This window comes from Myotis lucifugus, unplaced genomic scaffold (assembly GCF_000147115.1).
Source record: "Myotis lucifugus unplaced genomic scaffold, Myoluc2.0 scaffold_35, whole genome shotgun sequence".
Taxonomy (NCBI): Eukaryota; Metazoa; Chordata; class Mammalia; order Chiroptera; family Vespertilionidae; genus Myotis; species Myotis lucifugus.
The window spans coordinates 1,926,274-1,946,517 of record NW_005871083.1 but is presented as its reverse complement, the minus strand read 5'-3'; the positions used below and the strand labels follow the sequence as shown (position 1 = coordinate 1,946,517).

Below are 20,244 nucleotides of genomic sequence, written 5' to 3'. Positions count from 1 at the left end.
GGTGGGGGGGGCGGTTAGAAGGGGTTGCGGTACCTGCACAGTGTGGCGCAGTCTCCGAGCCGCTCCCACCAGACCCGGGTGAACTCCGCCCCCGTCACCGCCGCCGCAGCTGCCGCGGGCCGCGCTCCCACGTGACCCGCGCCGGCGCCGGAGAGGCGGGGCAGAGCCGTCAGGAGGTCCGCCCTAGGCGTCCGCGTGTGCGGGTCCGTCCGAGTGCGCATGTGCAGCGGTTGCCGTGGAGACCAAGGAAGCGTTAGGCTGCCAACGACGCGGGCGCGAGTGCAGGCGGGGAAGGAAAGCCGGACCTCTCTGGTCCAGCTGGGGCCGTAGCGACCCGGCCAAACGGGGCTGCCCATTGCTACGGGGTGTTCGGTGTTTCCGGAATAGACATGCACCCCGAGATCTTGGAGCCCATGGCGGACGAGGAAGAGAAACAGGACTGCACGCAGGAACCGGGTGTGGTGCCTGGCGTGGAGGAGTCTGCGGGTGACCACGGGAACGCAGGCCAAGGGAGCCGCAAGGAAGGTGCTGACCGCCGCCCCAGGGAGGCGAGGGGGGCGACGGGCTGCGCCCAACACCACATACCTGATCTTCACAGCCAGCAATAACAATAATAATAACAATAGCGGCCCACGCTTATTAAAGGATGCGTGCCAAGGGTTCGCTGCATTTGAGCCATACACCCGCCCTCTGCGATAGGCACTCCTCTCCCCATTTCATACAGATGAGGAAAACTGGGACATAAAGAGGTTATAGAACTTGCTTCAAACAGATTACCCTCAGCCAGAATATCAGAATAGACTCAGGCAACAATCTGACGCCAGAGCCCAAGTCCTTACCCAACACACCATTCTCTCCCCACCTAACTTTTTTTGTGTTTTGAATGTATCCCTTCTTTGCTATCGCCATTTAAGATCAAAAGATGCCAGAGTAGGACATCTTAATTGAACTCACAGTGTCCATGCCAGTGCCTGACTCATGATAGAACGAGTGAACGAAGAGCTGACGGTTCTGGGGTTAGCAGGTGACTCCTTACCAGTTTCCCAGAATGGGCATAGAAAACAGGCTTCAGCCTCTGCTCTCTCTTGGCTTGGGGCCCTAAGGGAAACCTGTTAGTGACTAGATAAAGAGACTACTTGATTTATGTTTCTTTTTTCCAATTAGCAATAATCGCGTCTCAGATAAACCTCATTGGCTACGATACTGCCACTGCACAAAGCTTGTTTCATTTTTTGAACCCAGTCAACAAATATATCTTGAGCATCAACTGTGCAGGCAAGCCCTGTTGGGCTTATACAAGGAGCTGTTGGAAAGCCATGTTGCTCTGTGGCAAGCCACTCACACTGGGTTCGGATTGCAGCTCTGCAGCTGGCCAGCTTTATGGCTCTTGGCCCAGATCTTAATCTCCCTGTGGAGCAGTCTCCTCGTCGACAAGCAAGGCTATTATTACAGGGATAATTATAATTAGAGGTTCTGTCATACAGTGGGCCATTAATAAATCATAGCTCTTGTTATTAATATAATCAAGCAGTTATGTATTCTTTATTTCACAAACCTTTATCTGGTGTTTTATTGTGGCTGAGCATTGTATGCAGTGGGAAATGGGGAAGTGTGAGACCCAGTCCCATGCATGAAGGGTAGATCCTCATTCAATAGACTTCACAAACACACAGTAGAAGCCAGCGACCCTTAAGATTAAGTGTATTTGAATGGGCCAATTTTGATGGGCCTTTAAAAATATTAAGTGCCCATTTGAATGTGCTCATTTCCACTATTTTTGTTACTCTTTATGTTTTTTCTTTTGAGAACTTTTTAAAAAGAACAGAGAACATTATACCAAACACTCATGTATTACTACTAAGAACTGAAAATGATTAATATTTTTATCAATTCACTTGAAGTCTTTTTAAATTAAAAAAATAAAACATCTCCGATAGTTTTCTTTTTTAAAATATATTTTTATTGATTTCAGAGAGGAAGGGAGAGGAAGAGAGAGAGATAGAAACATCAATGATGAGAGAGAATCATTGATTGGCTGCCTCCTGCACGCCTCATACTGGGGATCGAGCCCGCAACCCAAGTATATGCCCTGACTGGGAATCGAACCGGTGACCTCTTGGTTCCTGGGTCGATGCTCAACCGCTGAGTCACACCCAGTTGGGCTCAGACAATTTTCATTAAATTCATTGAGGTGACATTGTTTAATAAGATCATATAGGCTTCAAGTGTACATTTCTATGATACATGATCTGTACATTGCATTGTGTGCCCACCACCCAAAGTCAAATCATCTTCTGTCACCATATATATCATATATTTCAGATTGACATTCCCAGCCCCTAATCCTAGTCCCATTTCTTTCTCCCCTTCTCCAGGATTTTGTATGGATTCCTTAATTTAATATCTCTCTCTCTCTCTCTCTCCCCCTCCCTCCCTGTACTCTGTGTGTGTGTGTGTGTGTGTGTGTGTGTGTGTAATGTTCTCAATGCATAGCATTGGTTTGTGTGTTTTTAATTTATATAGGTGGTATTCTGTGCTTATTATTAAACTTGCTTTTTTTTCATTCCACAGGTGTTTCTGAGAATTAAGCCATACTAGAGTTATAACTAACTCCACTGCATTCTTTGCAAGGCAGAATAGTAATCCACTGTTTTATTTTAACTAGTTCCTATGGATGGACATTTGCACTGTTAACAGTTTTGGGCTGTTACAAATAATGCAGAAATGAATATCTTTGTACATGTCTCCTTGTGCATCTGTACAAGAGCTTTTACCGAGGACCTACCTAGAAGGGAAAATTCCACAGTCCTTTAAAGATTGTTATACATGTAATGAGTACTAGTGTTCCATACCATAAGCAGACAGTTATTACTGACGTTGAAATTGGGAGAACTTTTAAATACATTTCTTGATCTCCATAGACCCAATCTCTTAATTTTACAGAAATCAATGATCCTAAGGAAACATGCGCGGGTCCTTCTGACACATCCTACAAAAGTGAGCAGAAACAAAGCGGTGACAGCAGGTTGGACGGTTGCTTAGCACACCAAAGAAATGACAAGGAAGATCATGGCCCCAGGTATGTGGGCGTGGTGCTGTCACTTACAGCACACAGTTACCAAGTAAGAGAGATGGTATAATCACCCCATTGTACAGATAAGAAAATGAGGCTAATGCTAAGCCCTGGTCCATGTTGCTCAGTGGTTAGAACGTTGGCCCTTGCACTGAAGGGTCTCAGGTTTGATTCCTGGTCATGGGCACATACCTGGGTTGCACGTTTGATCCCTGGTCCCTGGGCGGGGTGCATGTGGGTGGTAACCAATTGATGTGTCTCTCACAGCGATTTCTCTCTCGCTGTCGCTCCTGCTCTCTCTTTCTCCCTCACTCCCTTCCTTCCACTCTCTCTGGAAAAAAAAAATCAATGGGAAAAAATATCCTTGGGTGAGGATTAGAAAAAGAAGAAAGAAAATGAGACTCGTGGCTATTAAATAGCACAATATCTGTAGTGCCGAAGACAGGATGGCCTGCCTCTGTGGTACAACTAACCACGATCTATCAAACTTTAATGCCAGACCTGGAGAGAGAAACATCCGTAGTTACGGATGACACGATATCAAAAGTATTTTTATTAGAGCACATGTTTCAACTTTTAAGAATGCTGAAAGTAATATTAGATGAGGCCTTGAAAGCTATACAGAAGAAAACCCCAAAGAACATAAAATAGCTATCAGGCATTCAGGATGTTGTGGATTTGGCGGAAGGAATGGATGTGATAAACAATTTTTGGAATATATTTCAGAGCTGATAGACTCAAATAAATTGCTTGTTCGTGTTTCCCATTTAACAGAATGACTAAACGCTTCCTGCAGAAACTCTGCAAGCAACACAAGCTGTATATCACCCCAGCGTTGAATGATACGCTGTATTTACACTTTAAAGGTGAGGCTCTGGGAGAGGCAGAGAGACGCTGGTGGCATAACAATTACTTGCAGGGATCATCTGGGGTTCTCAAATTACATTTCAGTAGAAATTTCAGAGAGTTCAGTGGAGATTTATGGAAAAGCAATAATATTTCTTTGAAGAAAAAATCCTACCTTAGCGTTTATAAAGGGTCCACTGGTTCTATGGATACAAAGGAAACACATGGATATCTTCTAAGTTTTCCAAAGACTTAATAATTTTTCAAGCCGGAAGCTAGTTGTAAATGCTTTGGGTTTGGGAGAGATATGTTGTGCAGGATCGAAGACTGGCACAGAAAACAAAGGGTGAGGGTCAGGGGGTGCCGCTCAGAATGGAGACGTATAACTAGAGGCATCCCCAAGGGCTCAGGGCTGGTTCCAGTATCTTATATAAACTTAACTTTGGGTTCAGAGACAGGGATATTCCTTGCATTGATCAAGACTGATAACTCCCAGGCAGGGCTGAAAGGGGATGGCCCACCTGCCTCATCAGACCTCCGTGTTATTAAGTAAATGTGCCGAGGGCTTCCTGTGGGCCTGGCGTTGCTCAGTTCTAGACACACACAGAGATGGATAGGCAGAGGTGCCTTTGGTGTCCCGGGGGATGGTGCAGCCACTGTGAGGAGTGCCGGGCCAGGGAGGTTCACGGAGGGCCCCACAGCACAAATGCCTTCACAGTTTGGAACAGCTCCCAGCTAGTTTCCTCACCTCCACATTGTCCCCCGCCCCAAAACTCTCCGCTTAGGGGGGAAGATCCCAGGGGACCAATATTTTAGAGGAAGGGCCAGCACCGGTTTGGCTCAGTGGATAGAGCGTCGGCCTGCGGACTGAAGGGTCCCACGTTCGATTTGGGTCAAGGGCATATACCTTGGTTGCGGGCACATCCCCAGTAGGACATGTGCAGGAGGCAGCTGATCGATGTTTCTCTCTCATCGATGTTTCTAACTCTCTATCCCTCTCCCTTCCTCTCTGTAAAAAAATCAATAAAATATACATTAAAAAAAAAAGAGGAAGGAAGGAGAAGGGGACCCAGTAGGTTGGACCAAGTAGAAGGAGTCAGAGAGGTAGAAAGTTGGGGAGAGATGTGCCCATGTTAACAACTTATCCCCAAACTTAGCAACTTCAATTCCTCATCTCACATGTTTCCCGGGGCCAGGAATTTGGGAATGACTTAGCTAGGTGTTTCTGGCTCACTCTCTCAGGAGGTTACACTCAAGCTGTCTGCAGTTTGTTTTGCTAATCTTCAGTTTGGCTCATAAAACTGAAAAATGAATTAAAACAAGACCCACAGTTTGCACTAGCTTCAGGCTTAGCCACATCCTGGTGCTCATAGTGTATCTTCACGAGGTTCTCTCTCTCCTTTGCTTGGCCCTGCTTCCCTCTGATTCATTTCGGGCAAGTCATCCCTCACCTCCACCCACTCCCAGCCATGAAGGTGGCTGCTGCACTGCTCGGCTCCCCTTGCCAAGCCGGCCACTCCAACATAAAGACTGCCTTTTCCCAACGGAGCCAGCCACACTCCCCAGGATTCATCTATGTTGGCCCCATGTGTCTAAACTTGACCAGCCCAGAATGAGTCATCACGACTCTGAGAGCCCGGGGGTGGTAACAAAGAGGGATGTTCCCCAAAGCAAAGGAGCAGTACTGTCCCTAGAGGAAGGAGGTGTGGGTGCTAGGCAGGGAGGCACAAACAAGGGCAACTCCTGCGTCCCTTGTGTGCATGGAGGAGCTTAATGGCGAAACCCCCTTCTCGCTAGGTTTCGATCGCATCGAGAACTTGGAAGAGTACACGGGGCTGCGCTGTCTCTGGCTGGAGTCCAACGGAATACAGAAAATCGAGAACCTGGAGGCCCAGACCGAACTGCGTTGCCTCTTCTTGCAAGTGAACTTGCTTCACAAAATCGAGAACCTCGAACCTCTGCAGAAACTGGATGCTCTGAACCTCAGCAACAATTACATCAAGACCATTGAAAACCTCTGTGAGCACGCCCCCCGCAGGGCCTTTCTAAGTGCCATTATGTCCACCGCGTTCCCTGGGGGAGGTTCTAAAATGGAATGCTATGGGCAAGAAACCCTTTTGTGCCACTGTTGTTTACTTCTGCTGACCTCGCCTTCCAGCCTGCCTGCCAGCCCTGAACACGCTCCAGATAGCCCACAACCACCTGGAGACGGTGGAAGACGTCCGCCATCTGAAGGAGTGCCTGAAACTTTGCGTCCTTGATCTTTCCCACAATCGGCTGAGTGACCCAGAGATCCTGAGCGTCCTGGAGAGCATGCCTGATTTGGTAAAACACACAAACCTGGCATACTTTTATGTTCTTTAGATGTTAAATCTCTTCTCCTCTCCGTCCTTCCCTCCCTCCCTTCCCTTCCCTTCTCTCTCTCCTTTCACCCTCTATTCCTTTTTTTTTTTTTTTTTACTATTTTTATTGATTGATTTCAGAGAGGAAGGGAGAGGGAGAACGAGATAGAAACATCAATGATGAGAGAAAATCATCGATCCGCTGCCTCCTGCACGCCCCACACTGGGGATCAAGCCCACAACCACGGCATGTGCCCAGGATGGAGCCAAGACCTCCTGGTTCATAGGTCAATCCTCAAAAACTGAACCACGCTGGTCGGGCCACATTCTTTCCCTCTTTGGGTTTTTAGCCGGAGTATCTTAAACGCCAGAAGCTATGTCATTTCACCCACAAATATTTTAGTGTGTATCTCTAACAGATAAGGACCTTTTTTTTTTTTTTAGCACAAAGTACTCTTATTATATCTAAAATAATGTAGTAACTGCATTTAAAATGCAGACCATGTTCAATTTTTCCCATTTGTCTCAAAAATGCATTTTTGACCATTGGGTTGTTCAAATCCAAACCAGAACCATGCATCACGTTTGGATTATTTGTATCTCAAATCTCCTGGTTTCTCACTGTTTCCCTTCCCTGTTCCCCCCACCCCCACCCCTACCCCCATCCCCATTACTCTGTCAAAGAAACTGGGTCCTTCCCCTGGCATGGACCACATTCTGGACTTGGTTGATTACATCCTCATGGTGTTGTTTAACATGTACTGCTGTACCCAGTATTTCTTGGAGAATGATAATGGAGCCAGAGGCATCATCATATCCAGATTCAATATTTAACTTTGGGAGGGCTATTGTATTGCATCATGGGGCATGTAATGTCTGATGGCTTCTCTTTTTGTAATTTTAATATTGAGTAATGGGTTCATGTATTGTCAGCCTGACGGAGACATTATATAGTCCCCATTGTTCTTTCTCCCTATTGTCTTAGCTGCCACTGATGGGCATTGCCTAGATCAGTGATGGCGAACCTTTTGAGCTCGGCGTGACAGCATTTTGAAAAACCCTAACTTAACTCTGGTGCCGTGTCACATATAGAAATTTTTTGATATTTGCAACCATAGTAAAACAAAGACTTATATTTTTGATATTTATTTTATATATTTAAATGCCATTTAACAAAGAAAAATCAACCAAAAAAAAAATGAGTTGGTCATAGGTTGGCCTAGATGCTCTATTTCATCAGGAGTCACGTGATGGTCATTTTCTACTTCTCTTATTCCTTCTGCCTTTATCATTAGCTGGAATGCTTCTACAAAGAAGAACCTTCCCTCATCAACTAGTGGTTCCCTAATTATACAGTTCATACAGAAAAAGCGGGGAAAAGTGTCTGCTTCTTTTTTATTTATTGATTTTCAGAGAAGTGAGTCAAGAACCTAGCAACCATTAATGGTGACAATGAAGGGTTTTTCTTTTTCAGTATCCTTATGAACTCAGGGATTTATATAAACAGTGTCTGATATGATTTAACCCTGGCTATCATTTTCATTTTGGATGCTCAAATGGTCCCATCTTCCGGCCCATGACAACCTGACCAGGTAGCACCTGTGTCCTTTTGACTCAACCTCAGTGGCCTTTGATGGCTTCCTTGCTTTTTTGGGGTGTGTGTGTTGCCATGTGTACTAGGAGAAATATTTAAAATAGCACAGGAAGGCCTCAAGCTCACTGCTTACTGCTGAGGGCATTGATAAGTCTGGAAAAAGTGAGTCAATTAAAAGACAAATAGCTCAGGAATAATTACAGAGGAGACTGTTAAAAAGAACTAGTTTAGAATTACTAGCACATGGTGTTAATATAAAGCTGTATTACATTATAATATCTTTTTCTCGCTTAGCTGCCATCACAGATTATCGTGGACTTGGGGGCTTAAACAACAGAAATTTATTTTCTCATAATTTTAGAGGTTGGAAGTCCAAGATCAAGGTGTCAGCAGGGTTCGTTTCATTCTGAGGCCTCTCTCTTTGGTGTCTTCTCTCCTTCTTTCCTCTGTGCGTGTCTGTGTTCCAATCTCCTCTTTTTATAAGGACCCAGTCATATTGGATTAGGACCATCACTGTGGTCGCGTTTCATCTTAATTGACCCCTTGAAAGGGCCTATCTCCAAATACAGTCACGTTCTAAGGTGCTGGGGTTAGGACTTCAATATACGATGCCCATAAGAAAAGCAGTCTGCCTATAGTTTGTGTTATGATTGGTTTAGAATATCTGCACCCCATGCAGCTGGAGCATACAGCTCCCACCACCCCAGCCCCACAGGAGAGGTCACTTGGAATATGACAAGAACGTGAAGGCAGTATGAGAATGACGTTAGGGAAAGGCTAAACTAACTAGTCCGCAATGTATAACTTTCTCCAACAAAACCCACTTTAGAAATGAAAAATATTTCATCAGTTTAAGCAATTTTAAATGTTCACTCACACGTCTCCTTACCTACTTGCCTTCTCTGAGTTTCATGGGCGGAAGAGGAGGTGCCAGTCTTTAAGGATGGGGACAGCATGCTGTCACTGCACATTTCTTTCTCTTTCGTGGCCCCAACATGACCTCCAGGAGACCTGTAGGCCTGGCGAGAAAGGCCCCCGTGGTCAATCAGTGGGCACTTCCCATCCGGTCCCCTTATTCACTGCTCCCTATCTGTCTAGCCGCTGTGTACTTTTCTTAAAATGGGCCCTGGCTGGGAAGGAGAAAAACAATCAATTAGACTGAGATCAATTTCAGTCAAAGAGATTGTGTGAGCAAAGCTAATATAATCACGGCTCTTGGAAAGGGGCTCAGGAAACGTTTTATAGTATTGTTCTGGAAGGACACCGAGACTGAGGATCTGAAGTTCAAGAAAAGAAAGGGCTGCCCGTTCCGATGGCACAACAACAATGACACCCTCTGGCTTCGCTAATACCGTCAGCAGGACATGATGCTGGCACTTCCTTTTTGTTCATTCTTAGAGCACGGCACATATACAATATTAACACCACATCCATTTCTTAGCAATTAATTCGGTTCTGCCTGTTTGCTTACAGCGTGTCCTGAATTTGATGGGAAACCCAGTTATTAGGAACATCCCTAACTATCGAAGGACAGTCACTATTCGACTAAAACACTTAACGTTCCTGGATGACAGACCAGTTTTTCCAAAGGACAGGTAAGGAAGAGAAAAGCCTTGTGATCACATGTGAATATGTAATAGTTATGCATACTTATTAAACTTTTTAAAAATTCTGATTTTTGAGCATTTTCACCCATCATTAAATTCCTTGGGAATAGGTTTAATGGTTACATAATCATTTATAATAGAAAATTCTCTATTTTTGAGCCTTTATTCATAGGTTTTTAAAAAAATAATCCTTTGATAAATATAGTTGCATATAAGTCTCTGGCCTCATTGCTGATTATTTCCTCAGGTTGGAATTCAAGGAGTTGTATTATTGGATCAAAGAGTGTGGTCTGAGCCTTTTTAAAGGTGCTTATATTTTTTAAAAACTTTTAAAAATATATATTTATTGATTTCAGAGAGGAAGGGAGAAGGAGAGAGAGATAGACACATCAATGATGAAAGAGAATCATTGATTGGCTGCCTCCTGCACAATCCCTACTGGGGATCGAGCCCGCAACCCAGGCATGTGCCCTTGGCCGGAATCAAACCTGGGACCCTTCAGTCCGCAGGCTGACACTCTATCCACTGAGCCAAGCTGGCCAGGGCAAAGGTGCTTATATTTTTAACTAGAGGCCCAGTGCACGAAGTTTGTGCATGGGTAGGGTCCCTAGCCCTGGCAGGCGATCAGGGCTGATTAGGTTCCCTGCCTCCTCACCTCCTCCTTCCATTGCCATCATGTGCCACCACTACGCAGTCCCCCCCCCCCCCACCTCCCCTCCTCCTCCTTCCCGCACCCTCTTAGCGCCCTGCCACCGCTACTGGTCACCCACTATGTTTCGCACCACCCCCTGGTGGTCAGCACACATCATAGCAAGTGATTGAACTCTGTTCTCCCTGTCGAACATATATATATATATATATATATATATATATATATAGATTGTTTTCTAGAAAGTTTGTAACAATTTATAGCATCACCAGACATTGCCATGTGAAGGAAATCTTTGCCAGGTGAATTGATGAGTGAAGATAGTGTCTCCTTTTAAATTTGTATTTTTAGATAACTGATGAGGTTGGTTACATTTACCATCTTTGTCAGACACTGATGTTGCCTCCTCTAGGAGTATTGCATTCATGGCTTCCTCCCAGTTTCCTTTATTCTGGGAGGGATTTTTCTTATTGATTCATAAGAGCTCTTTTTATATGAAGAACAATAAATTCAGGACTGCCATGTAGATTGTCACCACTGTTATCTGTATTTTTAACTGAGATCACTATTCATTCTAACTTAGAATAAAGCCTCAGTCATATGGACAGCTCGAAGGGAAGTGCCATCTGAATTTTGAATGATATGACATTTTAAGATAAATGTAGCTGGTGAAACGTTTTTAAACTCACAAATTTAAGTCAGACCAACAAATATGTCAAGTAGAAGTGAGAGCCTCCACTCCAATTAGATGAGAAAACAAGACAACCTGCTTCTGGGGAGTTGGGCAGAGATGTACCCAGTGCCCTGGCCCCCGGCCCTGGGGGTGATGGGGGTGCAGCAAGCGGAGCCCGCGTGCAGACTTGAAAGCCCAGCTCTGCAGCCAGGAGTCATGTCCCCTTAGGTGCGCTCACTAACCTCCTGAGCCTCATGTTCCTCCTCTGGAAAACGGGGACGATACCCACCACAGGGTCCACGTGAGTACCTGTGAGTGGCACATGGGACTTGAGCAGGTACCGGGCATATAGGAGTGAACCAATGGGCTCAGCTGTGGCTGAGGATTCTGAGCCCCACCCTGAAGTAGCACTGACCAGTGGAAAGTGAAAACCGGATATAAGACAAACCTTCACAGTGAGATCCATCCCCCTGTACAGTGTAGCACGACTCCAGTTCCGGAGTCAGACTCACCTGGGTTTGAGTCCTAAGGCCACCACTCACTAGCTGGTCCTGTTGGGCACTTGCTCTTCTCTCTGCCTGGGACACGCACCACAGGTGCTGGCAGGTGCCTGCTGGCCTGTGATCTTATTAAAATCTCCCATGACCCACCACCCTATCTAATAGCACATTTGCTCTGGGTGTCTCTTCAGCCTGGTTTCTTTCCTTAGGACGCAACAGCCTTTGACATACTGGCTCCCTTGTTAAGGGTCTGTCTTTCCCCATACAAGGGCAGCTCTAACAGAGAGCAATATCATCTCCTGTCACTGCTGTAACCCCAGCCCCTAGAGCAGTTCACCCAGTATCAGTGGCTTTGAGTAAATTCACACAGTTACCACCACCACTACCACAATTGATTCTAGAATATTTTCACGCCCCTGAAAAGGAACCCTTATTCATTAGCAGTCACTCCCCATTCCCCGTCTCCCAGCTCTAGGCAATCACAAATCTACTTTCCACCTCTGTAGACTTGCCTATTCTGGACATTTCCTGTAAATGGAATCATACACTATGTGGCCTTTTTTGATTGGCTTTTTTCACATAGCCTAATGTTTTCAAGGTTCACCCACATTGTAGTAGGTGTCATTCATTCATTCCAAAATAATATTGCAAGATAATATTCTATGTGGATGTGCCACCGTGTACATACCCGTCAGTCAATGGACATGTGGGTCGTTTCCAATTTTTGGCTCTTGTGACTAGTGCTGCTATGAATTTTTTTGTACAGGATTGTGCGGACATTTGTTTTCAACTTATTTGAGTAAACACGTGCTGGGTTATATGTAAACTACGTGTAGCACCATGATTTCCAAACTGGCTTCCCAAGGGGCTGCCCCATCTTGCGTTCCCACCGGCAGTGAACGAGAGCAGCTATTGCTCACATCCTCACCAGCATTTGGTGCTGACGGTGTTTTGGGTTTTAGCTATTGTAATAGGTGTGTGGTGGTATCTCCTTTCAATTTGTATTTCTCTAATCTCATATGATATGGAACAGCTTTTCATATGCTTATTTGTCATCTACATATCTTTTTTTGGTGAGGTGTCCAGATCTTTAGGCCCGCCCCACCTTTTTTTAAGTTTCAGTTTAATAGTTCTTTGTATGTTTTGGGTACAAGTCATTATTCCGTTACATTTCTTGCAAATATTTTCTCCCAGTGTTTTATCTTCTCATTCTTTTAACCTTTGCCAGTTGTTATTTATTTAGTGATTGATTTAAATCCTCGCCCAAGGTTATGTTTTTTTATTGATTTTACAGAGACAGGAAGGGAGGGAGGGGGAGGGGGGGAGAGAGAGAGAGAGAGAGAGAGAGAGAGAGAGAGAGACATCAATGTGAGAGAGAAACATCAATTGGTTGCCTCCCATATGTGCCCTGATTGGGAATCGAACCCACAACCTTTTGGTGCATGGGGCAATTCTCCCACCAACTGAGCCACACCAACCAAGGCACATTTGCCCATTTTAAAATTGTGTTATCCTTGTATTAATGAGTTGTAAGTTTCTTTATATATTCTAGGTACAAATCCCTAACTGGTATATGATTTGCAAATACCTTCTCATGTTCCGTGGGTGGTGGTTTCACTTTATTTGTGGTATTCTTTACATTACAAACATTTTAATGTTGATGGGGACCAACCTCTCTATTTTTTCTTTTGTCCATTGTGCTTTGGTGTCACATCTAGAAGGCTGGCAAACCATTCGACTTTGAAGACATATGTTAACTTCTGTCCTTAGGGGCACATGTCCTATGTGGCTTTGGTTTGACTTTGGGGAAAATAAACAAGTTTGGTGCAACAGTGTTTTGAATTTGCCTTGAACCTATGAAAATTCAAACCTCACTGATTTCCGCTTCCTTTTCAAATCCTCTAAACAGAGCTTGCGCAGAGGCCTGGGCTAGGGGAGGGTACGCGGCTGAGAAAGAGGAGAGACAGCAGTGGGAGAACCAGGAACGGAAGAAGATCACGGACAGCATCGAAGCCTTGGCGAGGATCAAGCGGCGGGCTGAGGAGAGGAAGCGGCAGGCGGAGAGCCAAGAGAAAGGTATGCGTCTACACGGAGCTCTGCTTACATTAGAAATCCATGCTGTCCACTCGCAGTCTTTCATCGCTGGGATTTGGGGTGGGGGAGAGGGGGGTTTAGACCATTTACTCACAGACCTGCTGATCCATCTGCACTTGCTCTCCCCCTCCTGCCGGGGGCGCTGAAAACCCCCAACATTCATGTGCAGTTTCAAACCCCTTTTAGTGACTAAAACTCAATTTGTTAAACCAGCCCGTTTTCCAAATTAAATGATGTATTAGTTTTCTGTGACTGCCATAACTGATGACCACAAATTTAGGGGCCTACCCAACACAAATTTATTATCTTACCAGAGTTCCAAAAGTCTCAAGTCCGACATGGGTCTCACGGGGCAAAAACCAAGGTGTCAGCAGGGAGGCTCTGTTTCCTTGTCTTTTCCAGCTCCTAGAGCCGCCGGCATGGGTTGGCTCACGGCCCCTTGCTCCATCTTCACAGCCTCCTGTCTCTCTAGCTCTGACATTCCTGCCTCTCTCTTTTAAGGCTCCTCGTGATGACATTGGACCCACCTGGGTAACTCTAGGATGATCTCCCATCCCTTAATCACATCTGCAAAGTCCCTTTTGCCCTGTGAGGTCACATAGTCTCAGATTCTAGGATTAGGACGTGGACCTCTTTGTGGGGCCATTATTATTCTGTCATAAATCATAATATGACCTCATATCAAAACAATATGGTATTGTGCTTAATTTCTCCACCTCGCGTCATTAACAGCAGTAAAGTCAGCCAGCATATATACGGAGGCACAGTCAGTGCCCTTTATGCCTTGTTTGAGTCAGAGGGTTATGGTCATCTTGATTTTTTAATTGTTATTAGATTTTTCATTGCTACTGTTGCCCCTTTGAGTCCGACACTTTTCTGCACATAGAAAGGGCTCTCTGCCCACGGGGTGGGGGAGCATTTATAAATAAATAGGTTTCTGCACACCAACCTCAGGTGCGGCACACTCACTCATATACGCTGGAATGAGCACGCAGACAGGGTACAGATCCTAGTGGAGGGAGAGGATATGATTCTGCCTCCGCCAAGGAGCCTCCAGTTTCCCTGGGGGGCACGGAGGAGTGCCAGCACCCAGGTCTGGAACGAAACTGTGAATTGGGAAATCACATAAGGTTAGCTGGGCTGGGGAAGGTCCTATCAAGAAGGACCTGAAAACCAGCCTTAACATGGCAGGTGACAGGAAGTCACGGGCTATGAAGACGACTGTCATGGAAGCCTTGTTAGGGCGTGAGCTTGGTGGCGGGGGTGGTAGGATAAGTGCAGAGAGCTGCAGCCCCAGTGTTGGTCAGAGACCTTCTGTGCAAATCACCTTTTTAAAAACTGAGTTGAATTCACATAACATCAAATTAACCATTTAAAAAATTTTTATTGATTGATGAGAGAGAGAGAGAGAGATTTATTGTTCCACTTATTTATGCAGTCATTGGTTGATTCTTGTATGTGCCCTGACCGGAGATCGAACCTGCAACCTTGGCGTGTCAGGACAGCACTCTAACCAACTGAGTAATCCAGTCAGGGCCAAAATTAACCATTTAAAAAATGGCATTTAGTGCATTCACAATGTTGCACAAACAGCTCCTCTATCTAGTTCCAGAACATTTTCTTCACCGCAGAATAAAACCCTGAACCCATTAGAAGTGATTCCTCCTCCCCCTCCCCCAGCCCCTGACAGCCACCAATCTTTCCAGACATTTCATATACATGAAACCATACAGTATGTAGCCTTTTGCACCGGCTCCTTTCACTGAGCAGGATGTTTCTGAGGTTCCTGCACATTGTGGCGGGATCAGTGCTACATTCCTTTTTATGGCTTCACCTTGACCATTCAATTCTGTCCGTTTTGAAGGGTGGCTGCACTGCCTCCCTGTGGCACAGATCATTTCCCTCTATTTAGTGGATGACTGTATGAAACCTGCTAGACCCGTGAAAGATTCAGGACCACCCTATTCCTGGCGTGGCTGGACCAGGGCAGGCCTGGGAAATGTTCTTGGCCCCCACAGACTCTCTTCTAAGATGTTGGATCCTCTCCCTGCCTTGCCTTCACACTCGCTCCCATTTCAAGATTCTATCCACTCCTAGGCTTGGTGTAAATGAACCCCCCTCCCTGTCCCACCCAACCTACTGCCCCTAGTCCAGGACTCAGAGCCCCTGCCCACACCAAATGCCCCCGGCCAGCATTTGGTGGAGGCTTTTAATGAGTGAGTGAGTCCTGGCTGTGTCCCGGCCCAGCCCCTGGCAAGCCTGCGGGATCCTGGGGATGGTGCTCAGAGCCCCTTAATGAGTAAGAGCCCCTTCCTTGTCCTATGCCCAGTAGAAAAGCAAGAGCCTCCATGCATGTTTCTAAATGGCATGTATTGTTTTTCACGTAATTACGAAGTGTGAGTACACTACATGAAGAAAAGCACAGGAACAACAGAATCTCAGCAGAATCACTCAGTACTTAGTGTGGGTAGTGCCTGGCTTTCCCCCAGGCATATAACATATGTGTTTTATAAAAAATGGCATAATTATATTGCTTTCTGCCTACTCTTTTGAATTAGCATAATATATTTTCCATAAAATATATTTTCTCCTACAGTATGTTTTTTTTTGCTTTTCTCAACTTTTTATTTAGATTTATTTTTATTTTCAGAAAAGCTTAAAGAATAGTAAAATGAACAGCTATGTTGTATCTTTAGGTCAGATGGTTTTTAACATTTACACACACACGCGCACACACACACACACACACAGACACTTTTCTGTTCTGATGAACCAGTTGAAAGTAAAGGCAGCAAAGTGGCCCTTAAATCCACGTACTTCCGCGTGCATCTCCTAAGAACCTCCTGCACTATTTCCTTAATGGCTGTGTCCTGTTCCATTAGATGGCTGAGCTAAGTGACTCTCTCACAGACACCCAGCCTGTCTATTTAGCAATCATACAAAGGAATGAACACCCTTGCAGGCAGCTCTCTACTGGTCCCTGACAGTTCCCTGGGCTCACTCTCAGCAGTTCACTGCATGTCCCCAGGAGACGTGCAGACACCCTGTCCTCCCAGGACATTTCCCAGTTCACCTTTGGACTTCTGTTGTCCAGGGGAGGTGCCAGTGCCAGACAAGAATGAGAACGTGGATGTCGATGAGAAAGGGAAGGAAGAGCCTCATGAGGATGGAGAAAGGGAGCAGAAAATGGAGCTGTTTGTCAAGGAAAGCTTTGAGGCTAAGGATGAGCTCTTCCCAGAAAAGGCGAATGTGTTAGAGGAGCTGCCTGCAGATGTCAACACAGAGATTGAAGACCAGGACCCAGAAGGGGTGCTCCCAGCCGAGGCCCCTGAGCCAGCAACCCTTGGAGCTACCTGGGAAGGTAATGTTGTTATGGGCACCAGAAACACCAGAATAGATGTTATCAGACAGCCCTGAGTCGAAGGGAGAGGGCTGTCCCCTCCTCCGTTCTTGTCATGCTCATGAGAAAGAATTCAGGAGAGTGACAGACAGCAGCGAGGTAGTAAAGCAAGCTAATGTATTAATGAAGCAAAGCAAGCAAATGTATTAAAGAAGCAAGGCAAGAAAATTCATCAAAATACACCTGGCATAAAGCACAGGTGGGCACTCAGCTAATCTGAGTGTGAACCTGGTGGGGGTTCAAGAGGTTTTATACCCTTCTGTCTAAAGGTTTCAAGGTTCCTCTGCTGGATATCTTGGGCACAGACTAGATTTCAAGGTCCCCCTTTTACTTTGTTGTGACTTTTCCCAGAATTTATGAGAACACCTGGCAAGTCCTGAGACTGCTCACTTCTTCGTTCAGTGAGTGAGATAAGCTTCTTCCCCGCCCTCCTCCCCCCGCCCCCGCCCCTGCCCTTAGCAGTCCCAGGTGATTTAAGCTATGCCTTCTCTGGTTAGGGAGGACAGGTACTAACCATTTATTCTCATGTCCTTAGTTGAGGACGATAAGGTCTTGCTGCAAGCTGGCTGCAAGCTGCCCAAACTGTTTGGCCTTGTTTAATTTTCTTGCCTCAGTTTCCCTGTTCCACTTGTCCAGGAATTTTCCAAGCTTCTTGCTATCCCACTACAATGTGATCAGAACAACCCAGATGCTGGCTCCCAGAATCGCAATCCCAGATGAGTCATGCATCTGTGGGATCAGGCCAGGTTTCCACTTCTGGCTGCTGTTTCTATAAGATAAAGTACATACATTGTCTCATTATCTACAGCAGTGCTGTTCATAGACATATAACAGGAGCCATGCCTACATTTTCTAGTAGTCACATTAGACAAAGTAAAAAGAAATGGGCGAAACACTAACAATATAGCTCATTGAACCCATTATATCTAAGATATAGTAATTTAAACCAATATAAGATTATTTATGAGATACCTTACATTTGGGGAGCACTAGGTCTTCAAATCCAATATGTTTTTGACACTTACACAACACATCGTAATTCAAATGCGAACTTTTCAACGGTTAAAGTGAAAGGAAGTCCTACTAAAAGAAGGGAGTTGTTTCATACTGCTCCAGCTTTTAAATTTAATTAAAAGTAAAAACAAATAAAATGTAAAATGCAGTTTCTCAGGAGTACTGGCCACATTTCAAGCACTCAGTAGCCATGTGCTCTGGCTACATAGTGTGTGATGCAGGTCTAGGGAAAGGAACCCCTGGCAGGTTCTAGCCAAGATCCCCGGGTCCTTCCGACCAACAAATAAACCCAACACTCGTCTGGGATGCCATCCTACTGCTGTGGTGTCAGTAAGGTTGAGCCAGACCTGGAACTTGTCCAGGCCACAGGGCCTTGGGGAACGGGTCATTCTGTCCCCAGCCTGTGCAGTATTTGAGGTCTGTTTGGGGACTTTAGCTGGTCTGGCCCAGAATAGAAGTTCCCCCAAAGCAAAGCCCCTCACTGTCTGGGAGAGGCCTAGAAGGACTGCAGATTTAGGTGTTGTCATACACATGCTCCTGCCTCATCATGGCCTGGCCTGTGATTTTTCACAGTGAAACTGTGCCTAGCCTAGCAGCAGGGCGAAGCCAGCCTTGGCCTCAATGAACAAAGGATACATTTCAAAAGGAGTGGGTTAACTGCCGCATCTGTAATTAACAGCTGCTGTTAAGACAAACGCCGGTTCTGTATTTATCCAGCATGCATGGGCACTCAGTCCAGGCCACAGCTTCACAGGCCGGCTTGTTTAGCCTTCTCAACAACCTGAGGAGCCAGGTGCTATTATCATACCTGCATTTGTTGGAGCTGGAAACTGAGGCTCGGAGAGGTGAAGTAACTTGCTCCAAGTTGCAAAGCAAGGAAATGGTGGAGCCTTGTTGTGGGCCTGGGTCATCCACAGCAGCCGCCACGGAGCCCTCTGCCTGCTTCCTGGCTTCATCCTAACCTGGCGACCCAAAGTGGCTCTTCAAATCCAGCTGGACATAGCTAGTGCTCAGGTGGACACCTTGGACCTGTGTGTAATGAGAAAGTTGGGCCATTAGTCTTTAATGTAATAACTGAAGCCATGAGATTGACGAGAAAGCAGAGAGCAGGGCCCAAGAATATAGCCTTGGGGAGCTTGAAAATTGGCCCCTGGAGGAGGAAGAGGAGCCCCACCTGGATTCCATGTTTATTCCCAGGCAATCTTGAGACCATGGAACAGGTCTCCCTAACCCTTGTGCAGTGGGCGGGGCATGTGCCCTGAGGGACAGGCAGTCCAAGAGGGTGGTGGGTTCAGCCCTTTCAGACAGGGCTATGGAACTTGCCTCTCCAGCTTGCCTCTTCTCTAGCTCCCCAGGTGGCCTCTGATGCTATTGCCTTTCTCACTGCCCATCAATCACGCCTTTTCCAAGGTTCCTGTGTATTTATTCTGCATTGATTCCTGGCTGGCACTTCCATGTCATTGCGTCATCTCCAGGCTCCAGCAGGGGGCAGCTCTCTCCCTTTCCCTTCTCTTTCCTAGACATAACCCTCTCCTAATCTGGGGATTCTCACAGCTTCGGTCACAGGGGCTGGCCTTTCAGACCAAGGTTTTGTCTTTCCTCTGCTCTTGGAATCCACCTTGACCTTGCTTGGCCTTGTCGCTCTGACTGCTGCGTATAAAACTAACTCCAAGATGAACTCTTTATTGTTGTTTCTTAGAATCAGCTCCCCAGATTGTGGCCACCGAGAACGCTTTGGGTACAGAGCCTGTTGGGCATGAAGATTTGGAAACCATCACGCTGAAGACGGAGGAGAAGCTCTTCATCGCTGTATGTAAATAGCTGCCTGTGGAGATAAGTATCTGTTTTACAGCCAGTGAAACAGGTGATCAGATACAAACCCTTCAAAATTCCCACTCCCCTAAGTGTGGTCCTTGGACCGGCAGGCCTAGCACCCCCTGGGAGCTGGTTAGAATGCAGACTCCCAGGCCCCACCCAGATCTACTGATTTGAATCTGCATTTTAAAAAGATCTCCCCCAGGGGGTTCACACATTGCACATTCAAGACTGAGAAGCGCTGGCCCAAATGATTTCCCTGGAACTATGTCTACAAAACTCTTCATTTGTTTTCCCCAAAGAAGTTACACTGTTAGGCCGTTCCGTCCAGCTAGCCTTATACATAGTGACTGAGAAAGTTACATTTATCATCAGAGCCTCTAAGCTCCTTGGACAGCTGCCCAGCAAGTGGCTGATGCCATCTTCCTATCCTCTGGCTGCTCTAGCTTCCTGATGTGGCTGGTTGTCCAGTGTCCGATCCCCCAATGCCCGTTCGGTGAGGGGCAGCCTGACCTTCTGAATATCTCAGCCTCATGAAGCCTCTCCTTCCTGAAGCTCTGTTTTGATAAGTCTCAAATGCTTTGGCCCAAGGAATGAGCACCATGAAAATGCACACATTTTGTCACCCCCCCCCCCG

General features: G+C 46.0%; 1 protein-coding gene, 1 long non-coding RNA gene and 1 pseudogene across 2 annotated transcripts in view; 1 reads left to right on the top strand and 2 right to left on the bottom strand.

Annotated features, from left to right (window-relative positions):
- Positions 1-271: 271 nt before the first annotated feature.
- DNAAF1 (dynein axonemal assembly factor 1) overlaps positions 272-20,244 on the top strand; it is a 23,497-nt gene continuing 3,524 nt past the window's right edge. The window contains exons 1-9 of the mRNA XM_006087025.3: positions 272-525; positions 2,944-3,079; positions 3,848-3,939; positions 5,717-5,938; positions 6,078-6,244; positions 9,329-9,450; positions 13,194-13,360; positions 16,473-16,739; positions 19,492-19,601. Of these exons, the coding sequence (XP_006087087.1) occupies positions 390-525; positions 2,944-3,079; positions 3,848-3,939; positions 5,717-5,938; positions 6,078-6,244; positions 9,329-9,450; positions 13,194-13,360; positions 16,473-16,739; positions 19,492-19,601 (1,419 nt within the window). The 5' untranslated portion in view covers positions 272-389. The remainder of the gene's footprint in view (positions 526-2,943; positions 3,080-3,847; positions 3,940-5,716; positions 5,939-6,077; positions 6,245-9,328; positions 9,451-13,193; positions 13,361-16,472; positions 16,740-19,491; positions 19,602-20,244) is intronic.
- Positions 1,137-1,221, bottom strand: LOC111825659 (annotated as a pseudogene).
- Positions 19,493-20,244, bottom strand: part of LOC111825634 — a 3,381-nt gene continuing 2,629 nt past the window's right edge. Inside the window, exon 3 of the long non-coding RNA XR_002828816.1 lies at positions 19,493-19,617. This is a non-coding gene — a long non-coding RNA (uncharacterized LOC111825634). The remainder of the gene's footprint in view (positions 19,618-20,244) is intronic.